Source organism: Salvelinus alpinus, chromosome 27, assembly GCF_045679555.1.
Source record: "Salvelinus alpinus chromosome 27, SLU_Salpinus.1, whole genome shotgun sequence".
Taxonomy (NCBI): Eukaryota; Metazoa; Chordata; class Actinopteri; order Salmoniformes; family Salmonidae; genus Salvelinus; species Salvelinus alpinus.
The window spans coordinates 46987178-47009529 of NC_092112.1; the positions used below are offsets into that span (position 1 = coordinate 46987178).

A 22352-nucleotide genomic window follows, 5' to 3' on the forward strand; every position below is an offset into this window, starting at 1 on the left:
GGCCGGGGTAAGCCGGTGAGAGAAGAAGGCGCAAGGATGAAGCCTCTTGTCTTCACCCCTCTGAGACAGGACAGCTCCAACACCAACCTCTGATGCGTCTACCTCCACCACAAAAGGTTCATCCGCCGTCGGTAGTGTCAGGATGGGAGCAGAGAGGATGCGCTGCTTGAGTCCTTGGAAGGCCGTCTCAGCTTCTCTTCCCCACAGAAACCTTGTGTTGCCACCCTTGGTTAAAGCTGAGAGAGGGGCTGCCACCGAGCTGAAGTTCTTGATGAACTTGCGGTAGAAGTTAGTGAAGCCCAGGAAACGCTGAACTTCCTTAACGGACTTGGGGGTGGGCCAATCTGCTACCGCCCCTACCTTCTTGGGGTCCATCTGGACTCGACCGGGTTCCACTACAAATCCCAGGAACTGTACTCGAGAGGAATGGAATTCACACTTTTCCGGCTTAACGTACAAATGGCTGTCTAGGAGGCGTTTGAGCACTTGTCTGACATGCTTAGTGTGTTCTTGAAGGGAGCTCGAAAAGATGAGGATGTCATCCAAGTAAACAAACACGAAAATGTTAAGCATATCCCTAAGCACATCGTTTATGAGCGCTTGGAACACAGCCGGGGCGTTGGTCAGGCCGAAGGGCATCACCAAGTATTCGTAGTGACCAGTAGGCGTGTTGAAAGCGGTCTTCCACTCGTCACCGGGTTTGATCCGCACAAGATGGTATGCGTTCCGCAGGTCAAGCTTAGTGAAGACCACTGCTTCCTGGAGCAGCTCAAAGGCTGTGGCCATAAGGGGTAGCGGGTAGCGGTTACGGACGGTTATGGCATTAAGTCCCCGGTAGTCGATGCAAGGACGTAATCCCCCGTCTTTTTTGGCCACAAAGAAAAACCCTGCTCCCGCCGGCGAGGTGGATGGACGCATGAGGCCTGCTGCCAGAGCGTCCTTGATGTAGGTATCCATAGCAGCTCGTTCGGGAGGAGATAGGGAAAAGATCCGACCCCTGGGGGGGCAGGTGCCCGGAAACAGGTCGATGGGGCAATCGTAAGGTCTATGGGGTGGTAGTTTGGTGGCCCTCTGTTTGCTAAATACCGGTTTGAGGTCATGGTAACACTCGGGAACTCGGGACAGGTCGATGGATTCTAGAGACTCGGGAGGGGAACTCGGGGAACTTGGGAAGATACAAGTGGCTTGGCACGTAGGACCCCACTGCTTGATAGTGCCCACAGACCAGTCGATGTGAGGGTTATGGCTGTGAAGCCAGGGGTATCCAAGGACGAGAGGGAACTCGGAACACGAGGTCAGATGAAAGTTCATCACTTCCTGGTGTTGGGAAACTGAAAGACGCAAGGGGGTAGTGACACGAGTGACAAGTCCAGATCCCAAAGGGCTTCCATCCAACGTAGTAACCCTTATGGGGTCACTTAGAGGTTCAGAGGGAACGCCATTCTCCTTCGCCCAGACACCATCCATGAAGTTACCTGCGGCTCCAGAGTCTACCAAGGCTTGAAGGGGAAGCTCGTGGTTGTCCCAGGAAAGGGTAACTGGAATGAGCAGGCGGGAGTTGGATGGATGAGAGGAGGTTATGTTTCCCGTTACCGTCCTCCCAGGCCTGCACGGGAGAGTGCGTTTTCCCTGGAGCCCGGGACACGTGGAGAGGAAATGGCCCGGTTTGCCGCAATATAGACAGCATCGCTCCCTCATCCGGCGGTCTCTCTCAGCCTGGGAGATGCGTCCAACCTGCATGGGTTCCGGTGGAGTCAGCGGGGATAAAGGTGGAGACTCGGAGCTGGGACCGATAGGAGCTAGGGTGAGAGATCTACGGTTGAGCTCTCTCTCTCTCAGACGCTGGTCTATGCGTGAAGCCAACTTGATCAGGGACTCGAGGTTGTCCGGTGGTTCCCGAGTGACCAGTTCATCTTGGATGGTGTCGGAAAGACCCTTCAAAAAGCACACTGTGAGCGCCTCGTCATTCCAGCCACTCGCTGCTGCCACCGTGCGGAACTGGATGGCATAGTCCGTCACGCTGCGCCGACCTTGGCGGAGAGTCAGGAGCTGTTTGGCTGAGTCAGGACCGCTGGTAGGACCTTGAAACACTCGCTTGAATTCTTCAGCAAAGGTAGAGTAGCTGGCACAGCAGGGACTTTGGGCATCCCACACAGCAGTAGCCCAGGCTAGGGCTTTTTCCGACAGCAGGGTGATGATATATGCTATCTTGGACCGGTCGGTGGGAAATGACGAGGGTTGCAGCTCGAAGGAGAGAGAACATTGGGTGAAAAACCCCTTACAACCACTCGGATCACCTGAGAACCGTTGGGGAGGCGGCAGACGAGGTTCAGCCAGGGGGTTAACTGCCACGGGCACTTGAATCTGATGAACTGGAGCAGAAGCGGTTGCAGGAGAAAGTTGATCAAAAATCTGCTTTATGGAAGTCATCATCTCCGACAGAAGTTGAGAATGTCCAGCCATTAAGGCCTCTTGCTGAACCAGAGCAGCTTCGTGACGTTGGACAGTCCCCTCGTGGTGGGACAGCATGGGAAAAAAGTCCTGGGTACTGGCTGCCTCTGGGTTCATTTTAATGGCTCAGTGTTTCTGTCAGGACCCGGTGCGAGAAACAGTCACTAAATCGGCAGAACCCAGAAGATGAGGCAGACACAGCAGTACTAGAGATGGTGGTTTAATAAAAAATAGATATCTTCCAAAATACAAAGAAAATCCACAAAGTGGTAAAAACAGCAAGGGAAAAACAAACCTCAAAAGACTAATCCAAAATACAAAAGAACAAAACCAGAGAACCTCTGGAAAATCCAACAAGAGAAAAATATATGTTCACAACAAGGCTTGGGCTGGGGCTGGGTGCTAACATACAAACACTGAGCAAGGAACTGAGGAACACACAGGGATTAAATACTAACAAGGGAACGACATACAGGTGCAAACAATAATTAGAGCAAGGGAAAAACAAAAGGTACAAAAAAGGTGCAATGGGGACATCTAGTGACAAAAAAACAGAACAGTCCTGGCCAAAACCTGACAATATAGATTGCAAAATAGTTGGGAAGAGATTTTCTATGTACCGATTCCATGGAACACGGTTTATGAATTGACACGCAAAACGACGCCAGATTCTGAACCTAGAATTTTTCTATTTAAATTATTATACAGCATTCTTGCAACCAATAGAATGTTATCTATATTGGGATACAAACTTCCCAGCTCTGCACATTTTCTTGTGAGGAGGCAAAGTCATTAGATCATTTATTTTGGTACTGTCCATATGTAGCTCGTTTTTGGTCACAGGTCCAGGAATGGCTGAAGAATTACAACATTTACCTGGAGCTAACGCTGCAGATAGCAATACTGGGTGATTTGAAAAGTCATAGTCAATCGATCAATAGTATAATAAAAGTTTTAGCAAAAATGTTTATCTTTAAATTATAGTCTGTAGAAACTGAGAATAGAAATGTTCAGAACCTTTGTGAAGCATCACAGCACAGTTGAAAAATATATGGCTGATAGAAATCTGAGATAGGTGAGAGGGGTTGAATGGAGCTGAAGGGTGGGACTAATAACAAGATAACAAACGTAAAATATACTGTCTGTAAAATGTATATGTGTTCAGAACTTTTGTGAAATAGCACAGTTAAAAATATATGGCAAATAGAAATCTAACTGGATGTACATCAGAAATAGAGGAAGGACTAAAAACAAACAAAATATAACTATTGTAAAATAGATTGTGTCCGTAAAATGTATATAGTATGTATAAACTGGAAGTAGAAACTTACAGTACCAGTCAAAAGTTTGGACACACCTACTCATTCAACGGTTTTTCTTTATTTTTGCTATTTTCTACATTGTAGAATAATAGTGAAGACATCAAAACTATGAAATAACACATATGGAATCATGTAGTAATCAAAAAAGTGTACAACAAATCAAAATATATTTTAGATTTTAGGTTCATCCAGGTTATAAGGTGGCTGTGTTGAAGAATCTAAAATACGTTTTGATTTGTTTAACACTTTTTTGGTTACTACAGGATTCCATATGTATTATTTCATAGTTTTGATGTTTTTGCACACTCTTGGCATTCTCTCAACCTGCTTCACATGGAATGCTTTTCCAGCAGTCTTGAAAGAGTTCCCACATATGCTGAATACTTGTTGGCTGCTTCTCCTTCACTCTCCGGTCCAACTTATCCCAAACCATCACAATTGGGTTGAGGTCGGAATTGTGGAGGCCAGGTCATCAGATGTAGCATTCCATCACAATCCTTCTTGGTGAAATAGCCCCTACACAGCCTGGAGGTGTCACATGTAATGCACCCCCACACCATCACACCTCCTCTTCCATACTTCACGGTGGGAACCACACAAGTGGAGATCATCCGTTCACCTACTCTGCGTTTCACAAAGACACGGTGGTTGTAAACAAAAATCTCAAATTTGGACCCATCAGACCAAAGGACAGATTTCCACCGGTCTAAATGTCCATTACTTGTGTTTTTTGGCCTAAGCAAGTCACTTCTTATTGGTGTCCTTTAGTAGTGGTTTCTTTGCAGCAATTCGACCATGAAGGCCTGATTCACACATTCTCCTCTGAACAGTTGATGTTGAGATGTGTCTGTTACTTGAACTCTGTGAAGCATTTATTTGGGCAGCATTTTCTGAGGCTGGTAACGCTGATGGATTTCTTCTCTGCAGCAGAGGTAACTCTGGGTCTTCCTTTCCTGTGGCGGTCCTCATGAGAGCCAGTTTCATCACAGCGCTTGATGGTTTTTGCGACTGCACTTGAAGAAACTTCTTGAAATTTTCCGGATTGACTGACCTTCATGTCTTACAGTAATGATGGACTGTTGTTTCTCTTTGCTTTTTTGAGCTGTTCTTGTCATAATATGGATTTGGTCTTTTACCAAATAGGGCCATCTTCTGTATACCATCCCTACCTTAACCTTTAACAAGGCACACCTGTTAATCGAAATGTTTAACCCTTTTTTGATTACTATGTGATTCCATATGTGTTATTTTATAGTTTTGATGTCTTCACTATTATTCTACAATGCAGGAAATAGTAAAAATAAAGACAAATCCTGCAGTGAGTAGGTGTGTCCAAACTTTTGACTGGTACTGTAAGTGTTGTTGTTTATTAGTTTACTCCAATTAGGTGAGGGGTGGTAGGGTTTGCAGGAAATAATACTATTAAATATATATTTTAAAAAGATGTGTGTGTCTAATATATAATATACATAAACACACAGTGCCTTGAAAAACTATTTATCCCCCTCCCCCCGTCTTTCCAATTTTGTTTCAGTCTTCAAGAGATTTGAGACTGGGCGGAGGTTCACCTTCCAGCAGGACAATGACCCTAAGCATACTGCTAAAGCAACACTTGGGTGGTTTAAGGGGAAACCTATAAATGTCTTGGAATGGCCTATTCAAAGCCTAGACCTCAATCCAATTGAGAATCTGTGGTATGACTTAAAGATTGCTGTACACCAGCGGAACCCATCCAACTTGAAGGAGCTAGAGCAGTTTTGCCTTGAAGAATGGGCAAAAATCCCATTGGTTAGATGTGCCAAGCTTATAGAGACATACCTCAAAAGACTGATAGCTGTAATTGCTGCAAAAGGTGGCTCTACAAAGTATTGACTTTGGGGGGGTGAATAGTTATGCACGCTCAAGTTTTCAGATTTGTTTTGTCTCATTTCTTGTTTGTTTCATAATAAAAATATGTTGCATCTTCAAAGTGGTAGGCATGTTCTGCAAATCAAATGATACAAACCCCCCAAAATTTTAAATCCAGGTTGTAGGGCAACAAAATAGGAAAAATGCCAAGGGGGGTGAATTCTTTCGCAACCACTGTATATGTATGTGTGTATGTGTGTGTGTGTATATATATATATATATATGCGGTTATGTATATTTAAGCAATAAGGCCCAAGGAGGTGTGGTATATGGCCAATGTACCCATGGCTAAGGGCTGTTCTTATGCGTGACACAGCCCTTAGACGTGGTATATTGGCCATATACCACAAACCCCCCAAAGTGCCTTATTGCTATTATAAACGGGTTACCAACATAATTAGAGCAGTAAAAATAAATATTTTGTCATACCAATGGTATACAGTCTGATATTTATTACATTTTTTATTGAACCTGTATTTAACAAGGCAAGTCAGTTAAGACCAAATTCTTATTTACAATGATGGCCTACACCGGCCAAACCCGGACGGTGCTGGGCCAATTGTGTGCCGCCCAATCACGGCCGGATGTGATACAGCCTGGATTCGAACCAGGGACTGTAGTGACACCTCTTGCACTGAGATGCAGTGCCTTAGACCGCTGCACCATTCGGGATTTAACACAGTTGTCAGCCAATCAGCATCCTGGGCTTGAACCACCCAGTTTATAAATATAAATATATTTTTACCCAAAATGGGGGATTGGAAGTGATGCAGACAATTACATTGATAGAAGCTACAATCTATCCACAATATTAAAGCTGATCTAGCCACACACAAAAAAACTTTGATGGCTGACAATATGTCTCCTCTTCACATTTTAACCATAGATCAGTAACTTCCTGGTCTGTTTCTTTGTCTTCTCCCCTTCCTGCAGACTACATGAAGATGGGGAACATGACTGGCACGGTGCGTAAACACACACCTACTCTGGAAGCTCTTCAGGTGCTATACCACCGCATGCGCTACGAGTACGACTTCTACAACTTCATCCGAGAGCAGTTCCACCTGATGAAGAAGAAGATTGGGCTCAAGTCGGTCTCCCGACCCACTGCCCACCAGGCCTCCTTCCTAAGAGAGCTGGCCGTCCGAACCCCAGAGCCCCTTGACGAAGATGAGGAGCTGGAGACCGACCTCGATGATGCCAACAGCTGGTTCGTCCAGCCCTGACAGTTCCCGTGGCGACTGAAGACTTTACCAGCGGCTGGTTGGCTGGAGGTGGCATGAGAAGGGGGCGGGGAATACGCCCTGTCTGTCAGCATTCCCAGGAGGACGATTGGTTGGGGGTGTGTGGATCCTGTTGCCCGTGTTTTTACGGGCTCCATTTTCCGTTTGGCTCGGACTCTCTGCTCACGGCTGAGGACCTTGGGAGTGGGCGGATAGTTGGATGGATGGACTAACTGCCATATTTAAAGATTGACTAGAATAATGGAATCTTTAAAAATATAACTTTGGTTGTTTTAAGGTTTGATTTGACTTGGTTTAGCTCAAATGTGACAGTGTCTATGGATAACAGAATCAGTTTACTTTGCTTAACAGATGTCGAAATGATATAAGACGGTCAAATGGCAAGAAGAGCACCCAACTATGAATTCAGAGAATTCCAAATGTGTGCCTATGTTTGGATTTGACATTTGTCAAACTGACAATATATGAAGATGTGTTGAATATTTTGGGACATAACTAGGGAAATATTGAGGAAATATTATGTTGATTGGTGAAAATGTATGTTTGTCCTCAATTGTCGATGTTTCCATAAGACAGAGCATTAATGTTTGACATCCTACAACAACAACAAAAAACACTAAAATAAAAATATATTTTTTAAAGATAGAGCTGAAGGATGAAACATTTTAATCCAAAGCTTCACCTGAACTCACCAAATGAAATAGCCATTGGTTAAGTCTTAACACACTGCAATCTTATTTGATGTGGTTCAACTTCAGATGTCTACTTTGTTTTCTCTGTTTCCAAACTCTCTCCTGACTCAGTTCCACAGTATTTCATAGTGCAGCCATGGTGTTACACTTTGGACATTTTAGATAACTCAACATCCAGATAATAAATGGCCACAACAACAAGCTATTACCTAGCATTAGTACCTACAGTATGCCATACGACATGCCAATCTAATATACAGATTGTGTTAAGGCCTATGTAGTCATTGTCATTGTCTTCCGTGTGGATTTTCTTTTTGACAGTTTAATTTATTATTATTGCTATTATGTATTCATTTGCATTCCAGATAAGATTCTCAGGAAAAAAAAGGTTTCTTACAAAGTTGAAATAATTTGTACTTTTAGGATTCTTACAACTATCTAGTTATTCATACTATCTAAAGATGAGTCAAAGGTCCAAAATAAAATATGAACAGCTTAAGGAAATGGCGAAACCTGTTTTACAATGAATGGAATCCATGAATTTCAATCTCCTCAGACAGTTTTCAAAATAAAAGCCTAACAATTACAGTTGCTGTCTGTGCTTTCCCTCTCATTCTTAATGAAACAACAAAGAAGTGCTAGCCTATTGTTTTCCAATTCGAGGGGATACATTTAATGTACATTTACCCACCTTTCTCTGGATCCATGAAAGAAATGCAGCCTCTGTTATGTGCTAACAACATGATGAACCAGAAGTACTCGGTCATTCTGGTGTAAGTGCTGTTCCAGTTCCACCTGATTAAGAAGAAAATTGGCCTCAAGTCGGTCTCCCGACCCCCTGCCCACCAGCCCTCCTTCCTGAGAGTAAAGGCCCAGTCTTCAACACCCCAGAGACCCTGAAGAAGGATGACCAAGACCCCAACAGCTGGTTGGTTACCACAGAAAAAGATGATTCAACCATTGAGCAATGATCAAATCCGGAAAGAAAAGTTTACGTCAGAACACTGTCAGTTTCCATTGACACTAACTGATAACCGCCATTGTTGCTATTTTGGAGTCAGAAGCTTACTCCTCCATCAGATGTCACTGTGAATCTCTTGGGTGCCCTGAGAACTGCTGATATGGACAGTGGATGAGATTGGCTGGACGTGGTGTGATGAGGGGGCGTTTGCATTACAATCACAGAAGTAAGATTAGCCAACGCTGATCCCAACTTCAGGGGGAAATTAGAGACATGGATAGAGGGTTTGTGGGGGGGTTGAAGGGATGAAGGAATTGGTGTGTTGAGAAGAAGACCAGGAGTTGGCCCACAGAGAAATCAGCTCGCTTCCATGTATTTGATTGTAGCTCCCACGTTGACCAGCAGATGGCGGCATCTCCAGTTCAGCTTGACTGACAGGTCACCCAAGACTTCAACGCTCTAGGTCTCCTCTGGTGAACTCTGAAGACATTGTCCATATGGAAAATGAATATGAAGTAGCTAGTCCACTATATCAAAACTCCACAAACAATGTCCATATGAAAAATATAGTGAATATGGGTTTTAATGTGTGTCGACAGCCTTCTTGTTTATGGGCCCTTTATTTCCACAGAACAGTGGTCACATTTGGCGGGAATATGGAGGTCAAGGACATAAGATTGTTGTGGGATCAGTGCCAGTGCCAGTGCCACTACCTAAAATACCAATGAAATTGACAGGTAACCTAGTTTGTTCTAGTTTTCTTGGAATAATGACTTAATGAGGCTCTCTGCACATCCACACTGCCTGTCAGACAGACACTGCATAATGGGACCAATTTATTCCTGTTACTGGGTTATGTGTACATGTCACCATGGGTGTGTGCGTGCCTGCGTTTGTTCATGGGTGTGTGTGGGTGGGTGTGTGCATGCTTGTGTCAGTATGCTAGTCTAAGAGGGGTATCCTACGAAGCGAGCTCGATCTACTTAGGGTTTTCTAAAGCTAGCCAGCTTCAGTTAGCTTCACATTCCTATCCGGCTTCATCTGCACTATGATGGTGGATATTGCTCGTCCACCTGCCGCTAACTCTAGCAGGCGTATAACTGTCACACATGGCTAGTCGACCGCCAAACTCTTCATTGAGACAATCCTGAAACATCAATCTATGGGCGAGTCAGTGACACATTTTGTGCCAAAATCAAAATGAAATAGTAGTTATCTTGCATATTCAGCAGGCTATGTTGTGAAATAGGATTTTAGAAGTGCTGTCTTTACACATTAATGCCGCTTTGGTGTGCTTATCAATGCACAAATACCTGTTTTCCCATTCCTATTGATCATAGAAAAGTTTTACATTGCTTGAAGTTTAAAATGCATTCTGTATGTGTAATGTGATATATTTCAACATTACTGTTTTTTTAACAACAACAAAAAAAAGTATTTGATTAACCAAATATTTAATCAGTCGTCTTCCTCAAATAGGGGGATGATGATGCAATGTTTGCAAGAGGGAGGGAATCTGATTTCACTGGTCCTCAACTCGTTGCTCAGTCATTTCATTCAGGGTAAGTGGAGTTAGCCATGAGTTAGCCTGCCCCTGAGCAGGTTCGTTCTGAAGGATTCGTTTCCATAGAAATTTACCTGGCTAAAGGTGAGCCACTTTCGTATGACCGGTTATCCCGAGTTGCCCAAAGTGCTAACTCCTCAAACCTTTGCTAACTCCTCAAACCTGCTTCGTAGCATACCCATAAGGTCAGTATGCCGTAGAGCAAATGAGACTGACTTAGGTATTTATGTTGCTGCTATTTCTGTTACATACTGCTCCTCACACACACACTCCTCTCCCTCTCTCTTTCTTCCACCGGGGCCCATGCACCAGCTCATCACTCTTTCTCAGAAACCAGCAAGCGCTGGTTTCCTTCTCTTTCTCTCCCACCCTCTTTTCATGACTCTTCGCTCTGTCACAAGCCTCACTGCATAGGGTCTAATGGTGACCAGGCTATGTATAAGGTCACCACTACAAAGCCTACCACTGATAGCATAAAATGTGTGTGTACAAGTGAAGTCTGTATCAGTCAGTGTGTCTGGTAGAGACACATACACCACAGATACTCGGGAAGCTAATACTTGAGCAATCCAGATGAACACACTGACTACTGTGTTTGAGGTAGTGTGTTTGTGGCTGTGGTGTAGAAGATGGAGCTGGCAGTGAAGACCCCCTTCTCCTCCCCTCTCCAGCAGCGAATGGAAAGCTGTGTGTGTCGATGGGCTGGTCCTGGGCTCACTCCACACACACATTAACTCTGTATACACACTCTGTCCTCCACACACATAATAAAAAATTAAAGGCATGAGCTGGCGCACACCAGTGGCGGTCGATGTCAATTTTTTAAAAATGTTCCTCATTTCTATTACAGCATATTGGATGACTGTCATTCATATTCCATTCACCCAGCTCAATGTAACATCGATGGGTTTGGACTACTTACTACATAATACTCACATTTTACCTATACCCATCATGAGGTTGCTACAACCTAGCCTACGAATGAAAGTGTAAAATGTAGGTGCACGGGTCGAGAGAAATTAGAGTAATCAAGGTGACAGACAGTGACACATTCAACACCGCTTGCCTGCATCTAGCTGATGTAGGGTGTAATCATTAGTCCAACAGTTGCAAATGTGAGTTTCTACTGGACAAATTCCGGTATGTTTATCTCTGTTTTGTTCCGTTTGAGAAATGTTTTTGTGCTGGGGAAGAGGAGCTTTCTCTTTTGGAGCTGTGAGATTATATAGAATACAGTATAAAGGCTTTATGAACACATTTTATTTAACTAGGTAAGTCAGTTAAGAACAAATTCTTATTTACAATGACAGCCTACCAGGGAACAGTGGGTTAACTGCCTTGTTCAGGGGCAGAATGACTGATTTTTACCTTGTCAGCTCGGGGATTTGACTCAGCAACCTTTCTGTTACTGGCCCAACGCTCTAACCACTTTGCTACCCAAAGGACATTAAGAAGTCTAGAAACCTAGCTACCTGAATGAACCAGGAGAAAGGCCACAATATTTGTTAGACATCTCCTTTTAATTTCCCTTCAAATGAAAAATATTAATAATAATACAGAAATACACATTAACAATCAATTCAATGATTGTTAGACTGTTAAAACGAACAAAAAACAGATGACAATTGCATCAGTTGCTTTTTTTGATTTTTTGATTATGTTTTATAGATTTCCAATGTCAGGATACCAAATATCAGAGCCGTGTGTGTTCGTTTACACAGTATATTGTCTGTTTATGTTTAAGAATGGTTTTAAAGCAGCTCATAGGGTTCATCGTCACATCTTTGGTCAAAAATATCATGGTAGAAAGAGTCATCAGAACTTTTCAAAACATGAACAAAATCCATTCTGTCTTTTTATAAATACAGCAATGTCTTTCTTCTATCTTTTCATCCAGCAACTATGCTCCCCAACACAGAGAAAGAAGTCTACTTGATCCATTTCTGGATGGGAGACTAGAATGTAGCTTACTTCAGGTAGTCCATCGCATCAGAACACGCAAAAACAAACACAGGCGCAAGTGCACATGTGCACACGTCGGGACATCGGGCGATGACATGGAAAGCGTCCACTAGGGGCAACAGTGAGCGCTGTTACCTTCAAGCTGGTTTTGGATTTGCTAGTGCGTCGTGGATGAAGATGGTGGCTGGGAGTACACATCTGCCTCTGGTGCATAAGCATATGCCTCTGGTGCCAAAGGTTGTGTGTTTGAATCTAGCAAAAAATATTAGTTTTTAAGATTCTTTTTTTACTCCTATCCCAAACCTTTACCCTTACCTTAACCATTAGGAGTTAATACCTAACCTTAAGATTTCTGAGTTAATGACTAAACTTAACCCTAACCTTAAACATTTGGAGTTAATGCCTAAACCTAACCTTTAGCACTTTGAAATGTAAAGTTTGGAACAACTTCAAAATTTGACGTTTGAGAAACATGGATGAAAGTCTAATTCTGACGTGAGACTGTGAGAGCTAGTTGGCACACACAAAGTAAGTGAAGGGTATTATCAAAGGCATCGTAAATTACATCGATTTTTTTTTTTAACATCACAGAGATCTAGAGAGAAAAAACTACAGATACAGCCCATTCTGAAAGTATTCAGACCCCTTGACTTTTTACACATTTTGTTACATTACAGCCTTATTCTAAAATGGATTATATTGTTATTTTCCCTCATCTACACACAATACACCACAATGACAAAGCAAAAGGACTAGTCTCCCAGTCCTTGCTGCTGAAAACAGCCCCACAGCATGATGCTGCCACCAGCATGTTTCACCGTAGAGATGGTGCCAGGTTTCCTCTAGACGTGACGGTTAGCATTCAGGCCAAAGAGTTCAATCTTGGTTTCATCAAACCAGAGAATCTTGTTTCTCATGGTCTGAGAGTCCTTTATGTGTATTTTTGCAAACTCCAAGCGGGCTGTCATGTGCCTTTTACTGAGGTGTGGCTTGCGTCTGGCCACTCCACCATAAAGGCCTGATTGGTGGAGTACTTCCTTCTGGAAGGTTCTCACATCTCCACAGAGATGGAGCTCTGTCAGATTGACCATTGGGTTCTTGGTCACCTCCCTCCCTGACCACCTCCCGATTGCTCAGTTTGGCCAGGCAGCCAGCTCTAGGAAGAGTCTTGGTGGTTCCAAACTTCTTCCATTTAAGAATGATGCAGGCCACTGTGTTCTTGAGGACCTTCAATGCTGCAGACATTTTTTGGTATCCTTCCCCAGATCTGTGCCTCGACACAATCCTGTCTTGGAGCTCTACGGACAATTCCTTCGACCTCATGGCTTGGTTTTTGCTCTGACATGCACAGCCAACTGTGGGACCATATATACAGTGGGGAGAACAAGTATTTGATACACTGCCGATTTTGCAGGTTTTCCTACTTGCAAAGCATGTTGAGGTCTGTAATTTTCAGAAAATCACATTTTATGATTTTTAAGTATGTCATTTGCATTTTATTGCATGACATAAGTTTTTGATCACCTACCAACCAGTAAGAATTCCGGCTCTCACAGACCTGTTAGTTTTTCTTTATCTCCATGATCTCCATGCAAGATCTCAACTCGTGGGGCATCAATGATCATGAGGAAGGTGAGGGATCAGCCCAGAACTACATGGCAGGACCTGGTCAATGACCTGAAGAGAGCTGGGACCACAGTCTCAAAGAAAACCATTAGTAACACACTACGCCGTCATGGATTAAAATCCTGCAGCGCACGCAAGGTCCCCCTGCTCAAGCCAGCGCATGTCCAGGCCCGTCTGAAGTTTGCCAATGACCATCTGGATGATTCAGAGGAGGAATGGGAGAAGGTCATGTGGTCTGATGAGACAAAAATAGAGCTTTTTGGTCTAAACTCCACTCGCCGTGTTTGGAGGAAGAAGAAGTATGACTACAACCCCAAGAACACCATCCCAAATGTGAAGCATGGAGGTGGAAACATCATTCTTTGGGGATGCTTTTCTGCAAAGGGGACAGGGCGACTGCACCGTATTGAGGGGAGGATGGATGGGGCCATGTATCGCGTGATCTTGGCCAACAACCCCCTTCCCTCAGTAAGAGCATTGAAGATGGGTCATGGCTGGGTCTTCCAGCATGACAACGACCCGAAACACACAGCCAGGGCAACTAAGGAGTGGCTCCGTAAGAAGCATCTCAAAGTCCTGGAGTGGCCTAGCCAGTCTCCAGACCTGAACCCAATAGAAATCTTTGGAGGGAGCTGAAAGTCCGTATTGCCCAGCGACAGCCCCGAAACCTGAAGGATCTGGAAAATGTCTGTATGGAGGAGTGGGCCAAAATCCCTGCTGCAGTGTGTGCAAACCTGGTCAAGAACTACAGGAAACGTATGATCTCTGTAATTGCAAACAAAGGTTTCTGTACCAAATATTAAGTTCTGCTTTTCTGATGTATCAAATACTTATGTCATGCAATAAAATGCAAATAATTACTTAAAAATCATACAATGTGATTTTCTGGATTTTTGTTTTAGATTCCGTCTCTCACAGTTGAAGTGTACCTATGATAAAAATTACAGACCTCTACATGCTTTGTAAGTAGGAAAACCTGCAAAATCGTCAGTGTATGTAATGTAGACCCCCCCCCCCCCCCCTTAAAAGATTTAGATGCACTATTGTAAAGTGGCTGTTCCACTGGATGTCATAAGGTGAATGCACCAATTTGTAAGTCGCTCTGGATAAGAGCGTCTGCTAAATGACTTAAATGTAAAATGTTAAATGATGTATCAAATACTTGTTCTCCCCACTGTATACAGGTGTGTGCCTTTCCAAATCATGTCCAATAAATTTAATTTACCACAGGTGGACTCCGATCAAGTTGTAGAAACATCTCAAGGATGATCAATGGAAACAGGATGTACCTGAGCTCAATTTCGAGTCTCATAGCAAAGGGTCTGATACTTATGTAAATAAGGTTCTTTTTTTTTTTGCAAAAAAAATAATCTGAAAATTGGTTTTGCTTTGTCATTATGGGGTATTATGTGTAGATTGATGAGGATTTTTTGTTTTTTAATCCATTTTAGAATAAGGCTGTAACGTCACAAAATGTGGAAAAAGAGAAGGAGTCTGAATAGTTTCCAAATACACTGTATATTATCACAGTGAGATCCTATGGTGGATGCCCTGAGATAGATTCAGTATAAAGTACTTATAGAAAACACAAACACTATACACTTTTGTGTGTGTGTGTGTGTGTGTGTGTGTGTGTGTGTGTGTTTGTGTGTGTGGACTTCAGATAAACAAAGTACACTTTAAATTACATAACAATAGCATTGTCTGTAACACATAGCCAAAATCAGCTGCACTAGATGATCATCGGACTGAATAGAGGTAACTAAATCACAGTCTCAGTCAGTGAAATATCAAATTTCACACGCACACACAGGCATGCACGCACGCACACATGCATACACACACACACACACTTCCTACATAGAACCTGCACACTCGTTCTTTCTCGCTCTCAATCTCTCGCACACACATTCATTAGTGGCTGTGATTGGAAGGCACACGTGACGTGAATGTCGACCATGAGACTCAGTTCATGTGGCTCTCATCAGGAGACTGAGATTCCCTCTGTCTCCTTCTGAACAGCTGCAGCCAAGGAACTCAGAGGTTGGCTGCGGTTGGTTGGCTCAACCAAAGCATACCAGCTCTGAATTTGGCCGCTTTGCAGAACAAAATGTAAAAAAACACTTTATTACAAAAAGTCCTACTAAGGTTCCAAATTCGATGTTGTTTGTTTTTGCGGTTGTTTGTTTTGTTGGTTTCTTGGCATCGCTTCCAGTAGTCTCTTTCCTTCTCTCTCTCCTCCACTTCCTACCCCCTCTCTATCCCTGGCCGCCTCCTTCTCTCTGATTGGTGGTGAGGTGTGTCCCTCAGGGCTTGCCGTCCAACTAGTTGCTCTGGATCTAGTTCATCTCCATCCCCTCCTCAGGGTCTTTCTTTCCCTGATCAGGGCTATTCTTCCTGCCTAGAGCCTCAGCCTCCTCCATGGTGCTGGTCAAGGGCTCACCCAGGGTCTCTGGTAACAACAGGGTCAGAACGCCTATTATAAACGCCAGGATCCCCACAATCAGCTATGGGAGAGGAGAGGAAAGCAAAGAGAGGAGAAAGGGAACTAAAATGTGTCATCATAATCACAATACATGCTCTATCTACAGTGTCTGTCTGTCTGTCTGTCTGTCTGTCTGTCTGTCTGTCTGTTACCTGTGGTAGGTATTGCCAGATGTCAGCTAGGTAGACACAGAAAGGAGCCACGATGCTGCCCACACGACACATCATACTGCCACTGCCCACCGCCAGGGACCTGAGGGGAGAACACACACACACACACACACACACACACACACACACACACACACACACACACACACACACACACACACACACACACACACACACACACACACACACACACACACACACACACACACACACACACACACACACACACACACACACACAGTTCTATCATTGATTGCATCTGTTAGGATACATAATGAATGTTGGATACATAAAGCTGACAGTGTGTACTGTACCTGATGATAGTTGGGTAGAGCTCACAGGTGTAGAGGTAGATGAGGCCAAAGGCTATGGCAATGGCAAACTTCCCTGTCATACTGAGGATGATGACTAGCACCTCAATGTCCTGCAGCACAGAGGGAGAGGGGTGGGACAGAGTAGAGGAATAAATAGAAGAGAGAGAGAAATAAGTTGAAGATAAATAAATAGCGAGAGAGAGAGCAATCAACAACAGTGCACCTCTAAACACTAACAGACATCTGTTACCTGATTACCCAGGTCCCAGCCAATCACATCACAGCATCAGTCAACAATACGTTATTCGAGCTGGAACACACCATTTCAACATGAGGAAATAAGCTACAATGTCTGATCTTTAAAGTGAGATATTTAGTAGTAACTCTGTGATTGAAAAAACGGTTTGACTTTAAGGTTTGCTTTGCTTTAAGCCCAGTCAAGGAGGGAAGTAAAGCACCACCCCTTCCACTCTTTCACTCTCTCCTTCTCCTCCTCACTTCTCTCTGTCTCTGGTATCCTTCCCTGGCTGAGCTATCTGCTCATGTAATTGGAGCTGTGTGGTATGTGACCTACCCCACTCCACAGCAAGCACCCAACACATTGCCTCACATCTGAGCAATTCCATGTGTGCATATGTGTGTGGGCCTGCATACATTCATGTGTGTGTGTGTGTGTGTGTAAAAGAGGCTGGGGTTGCAGTAGTACTCCACTCCAGCTCAACCAATCAGACCCAGTGCACCTGCAGGACTATAACTCAGGCTGTTGCCATGCTGCAACAGATCCACAGTAAACTATACTGTAACAGGCCCCTCTCTCTGTTGGCCAGGATCTCTGGCCTGCAGCTGCTATGGACCATTACTAACAGATATGGAGATCCCTCCCTGCTGATGATGAAAAACAAGTGGCTACTGCTGGAGCAAACCTGTTAAAGCAGACACCCACCACTTAAACATTCGTCCATGCACACAAGCACACAAAGACATGTTGGCCTTTGTCACATGTAGCCTATAGGGCAGGGATCATCAACTAGATTCAGCTGCAGGCCAATTTTTTTCCCCTGAGCGGTTGGTCAGGGGGACGGAACATAGTTTTCAAATCATTTGTAGACTGAGCCCAAACAGTAAGCAAGGTTTGAAATGATTATGTTTCAGTCAGATATTTGTGATTGTGTACAATAATATCTCTCTATTATGCGTGGGAAAACTTTAGAACAGATTTACAAAAAATAAAATCGCTTGGAGCTGATTTGCTGGTCTTTTATGTCCAGCAATAAAAATAAAAAAAATAAAAAATGTTTGGAGGGACAAATAATAAAATCACCCGCAGGCCAAATTCAGCCTAGCGGGCTGCAGGTTAGGGAACACTGCTATAGGGTATGACTCCTTGTTGGCCAGGTCTGGTTAAGGTCAATTCAATGGGTGCGTTCGAGTGGATCACTTTTGTCAAGTCGATGGTCACATCCTTTTAAAGTGCGTTGCATTATGGGGATATAATTTGTCCGACTTACGTATGTCGACTGCATGAATTTGACAAAACTCATGTGATCAAAGGTCATCAAGTTGACTGCAGTCGACTGCAAGTTTCTGAAGTTGCTCTTCACTGACTTCATGCTGCAGCCATCACCTGTATTATGGGGGGCGCTATTGTGAATCAATCATTAGGATGTTTTTGTTTGACCCACGCGAACGGGACCAAAGACGTGACTGAAACAGGAACCAACTTTGCAGAAATTCATGTATACAGTGGATATGTACAAATTAATGTGATATTTGAGGCTTTCCCTCTCACCAATGGAGTGTACAATGTGCACACATATATTTTCAGTTTGTGAGTGTGTGATATGGGGGTTGAAGACCTCTACGTCCTTGGGTCGCGCGTCAGCTAGGCTAGTTGGAGACATGTTTATTTGGACATGATAAAAATAATTCTAAACAATGGCAATACTACCATGTTGCGCTGAGCCTTGCAGTTGGAAAACCACATCTGTGTCCGACTGTCACAGATAAATCTCCCCCGACTTCTCTCCTCGACTTTCGTCTACAGTCAGCTGCTTTCACCTGACCACTAAACCAGCCACTTTTTGGACCCTTTCAAAAATGGGGGTATTAAAATATTTGACATTTGTATCACAAATCAACGTAAGGAGACAAAAAAAATTACATTAAATCTTTACAAAAATGTTAAAATTCCTTTAAAAAGTATTGTTGTGACCAAATGATGCAACGTTGGATTATATCGTTTTTCATTTGTCATCGTGAAGGACCATAAAACCTAATTGAATGGATATGCTATGGGAGCAGAGTTCAGAGTTCAGAATTCAAAGTTTGGATGTAATTGAGCGGTAAGATACAGGGACATGGGGTGCTGAAAGGGATTTATGAGAGGGACAATGGGGTCTGTGATAAGCCAGAAGGTAGAATGGGTCAGGTAAGGGTTAGGGTTAAAGTTAGGTCTAGGGTTAAGTCCAAAGATATTGTTATGGCTAGGGTAAGGCCGGGTGAAGCAGTGATACCCAATTCCCCACCTGCTGATTACTGGAAATTCACTACAATGATACTCAGCTCCGTTACTGTATGTTAAGCACTGATCATTCTGTCTGGGAGAATACAGGCATTCCCGGGCTCCGTAGGCATAAGGCACGGTTTACTGTGACAGAATTGTGGGTTGTGGCCAAATACATTTAAACTCAGTTTTTCACAATTCCTGACATTTAATCCGAGTAAAAATTCCCTGTCTTAGGTCAGTTAGGATCACCACTTTATTTTAAGAATGTGAAATGTCAGAATAATAACAGAGAGAATGATTTATTTCACTTTTATTTCTTTCATCACATTCCCAGTGGATCAGAAGTTTACATACACTCAATTAGTATTTGGTAGCATTGCCTTTAAACTGTTTAACTCGGGTCAAACGTTTCGGGTAGCCTGCCACAAGCTTCCTACAATAAGTTGGGTGAATTTCGGCCCATTCCTCCTGACAGAGCTGGTGTAACTGAGTCATGTTTGTAGTCCTCCTTGCTCACACACGCTTTTTCAGTTCTGCCAACAAATTTGTTATAGGATTGAGGTCAGGGCTTTGTGATGGCCCCTCTAATACCTTGACTTTGTTGTCCTTAAGCCATTTCCCCACAACTTTGGAAGTATGCTTTGGGTCATTGTCCAAAGGGAAGACCTGATGTCTTGAGATGTTGCTTCAATATATCCACATAATTTTCCTCCCTCATGATGCCATCTATTTTGTGAAGTGCACCACTCCCTCCTGCAGCAAAGCACCCCCACAACATGATGCTGCCACCCCTGTTCTTCACGGTTGGGATGGTGTTCTTCGGCTTGCAAGCCTCCCCTTTTTTCCTCCAAACATAACGATGGCCATTATGGCCAAACAGTTCTATTTTTGTTTCATCAGACCAGGGGACATTTCCTCTGACAAAAAGTATGATCTTTGTCCCCATGTGGAGTTGCAAACCGTAGTCTGGCTTTTTTATGGCGGTTTTGGAGCAGTGGCTTCTTCCTTGCTGAGTGGCCTTTCAGGTTACACAGGACTCGTTTTACTGTGGATAGAGATACTTTTGTACCTGTTTCCTCCAGCATCTTCACAAAGTCCTTTGCTGTTGTTTTGAGATTGATTTTCTTCTCTAGGAGACAGAACGTGTCTCCTTCCTGAGCAGTATGACGGCTGCGTGGTCCCATGGTGTTTATACTTGCGTACTATTGTTTGTACAGATGAACGTGGTACCTTTAGGCGCTTGGAATTTTCTCCCAAGGATGATTTCTTTAGATTTTCCCATGATGTCAAGCATCAAGCAAAGAGGAACTGAGTTTGAAGGTAGGCCTTGAAATACATCCACAGGTACACCTCCAATTGACTCAAATGATGTCAATTAGCCTATCAGAAGCTTCTAAAGCCATGACATCATTTTCTGGAATTTTCCAAGCCGTTTAAAGGCACAGTCAACTTAGTGTAACTTTTGACCCACTGGAATTGTGATACAGTGAATTATAACTGAAATAATTTGTCTGTAAACAATTGTTGGAAAAATGACTTGTGTCATGCACAAAGTAGATATCCTAACCGACTTTCCAAAACTATAGTTTGTTAACAAGAAATGTGTGGAGTGTTTGAAAAACTAGTTTTAATGACTCCAACCTAAGTGTATGTTAACTTCCGACTTCAACTGTACTTCCTCAGACTATTTTTTGCAATATCTTTCCTAAAGAGTAGTGAGTGAACTACCGTTGATGTATGTGAAGTTTGAATCCTTCAGAAAAGCATGGGATTTCACACACGTCACCACAAGCCCGCATTACCTTCAAAGTAATGGACTTGCTGACCTGAGCTTCAACCCGAGGTCGTCAGCTACAAGGAAATCCATGAGAAGCGTGCACAGAGACAACACCAAAAGCGATACTACGACAGGTCAGCTAGACCACTGCCACCACTGAACGACAGAGAGTCAGTTAGAATCCAGGAGCATGGCTACCAGCAGTGATCATCCAGCCAGCTGACACTGAACGTTCATATCACGTCCGCACCGCAGAAGGAGCGGTGTACCGCTGCAATCGGCCTCACCTACTGAACACGAAAGAACAACACACTGACCAGATGAACTGTTTCTCTGAAAGAGAACGTGATGGACTAAACACACACACACCATACTTACCTGCAACACCACAAACAATGTTGACTGACACAGAAGCATGCTCAGCTTCATACCACACAGGGTCAGGAAGAGAGGTCAAGCTGTAGAGCTGTCCTAGACCTGTAAAATGTCAAAGGGTGTAGGCGGATCGCTGCCCTAAAAGAGTTACAGACTATAAACTTGCTATTGAAAAGTTAACTTGAAATGCTTTGGTATTGTATTTGCTTGAAATGTAGATGTCATTGCTACAGTGTAAAGCTGAGTTGCTGAGAAATCTTGGCTCTAAAAGTAACAGTATGTTGAATCATTGTTTCAGAGTCCCCTTTTTGTTTCCAAGATGGCGTAGCAGTCGGATGTGTGTTTTGTCTTGTCCCGTGTAAATATAGTGTTTTTCCCTGTTTTTTCGTATATACCGCGTATATATTTTAATTTCGCTTTCCATCTACGGACTGAACATACTCTCCTGCAACCCGCCTCACCCAATGTGGTACGGATCCTCTATTTTGTATACTTAAGAACCAGAACCTCCATCAAAGGCTAGCCAGCTAACTGGCTACTAGCTAGTAGTCAGTTATCCATTGCTAGCCCCATCTGCTAGGCCCATCTCCCGGCTAGCTGAAGAGGCCCATCAGCCACTCCTTGGGCTACAATACCTATTTTGCCAATTGGACCGGACTACCAACGTAATTCTGCCCGAGGGGGATTTTTCAACTGGCTCCTCCGTTGCGGCGTCCTCTGAATGCCCACCCGCTAGCCTAGCTAGCCTTGCTAGGCCCATCTGCTAGGCCCATCTCCCGGCTAGCCATAGAGGTTAATCAGCCTCTCCTTGGACTTCAATACCTATTTTGCCGACTGGCCTGGACCCCCACCGACCCATCACAACTGGACTACCGACGTGATTCGCCCGAGGGGGTCTCTCAACCTGCTCCTCCGTTGCGACGTCCCCTGAATGCCCATCCGCTAGCCTGCTAGCCACGGCCCGCTAGCTGTCTAGAGCACATAGGACTGTTAGC

At 43.8% G+C, this 22352-nt stretch overlaps 2 protein-coding genes across 2 annotated transcripts in view; one reads left to right on the forward strand and one right to left on the reverse strand.

Moving 5' to 3' along the window:
• The window catches only part of usta (uronyl 2-sulfotransferase a), a 181335-nt gene extending 173130 nt beyond the window's left edge, over nucleotides 1–8205 (forward strand). Inside the window, exon 8 of the mRNA XM_071370887.1 lies at nucleotides 6615–8205. Coding sequence (XP_071226988.1) covers nucleotides 6615–6907 — 293 coding nt within the window. The 3' untranslated portion in view covers nucleotides 6908–8205. The remainder of the gene's footprint in view (nucleotides 1–6614) is intronic.
• A 7024-nt stretch (nucleotides 8206–15229) lies between these two features.
• slc22a16 (solute carrier family 22 member 16) overlaps nucleotides 15230–22352 on the reverse strand; it is a 63405-nt gene continuing 56282 nt past the window's right edge. Inside the window, exons 6-8 of the mRNA XM_071370888.1 lie at nucleotides 16700–16809; nucleotides 16368–16467; nucleotides 15230–16237 (exon numbers count right to left, since the gene is read on the reverse strand). Of these exons, the coding sequence (XP_071226989.1) occupies nucleotides 16070–16237; nucleotides 16368–16467; nucleotides 16700–16809 (378 nt within the window). The 3' untranslated portion in view covers nucleotides 15230–16069. The remainder of the gene's footprint in view (nucleotides 16238–16367; nucleotides 16468–16699; nucleotides 16810–22352) is intronic.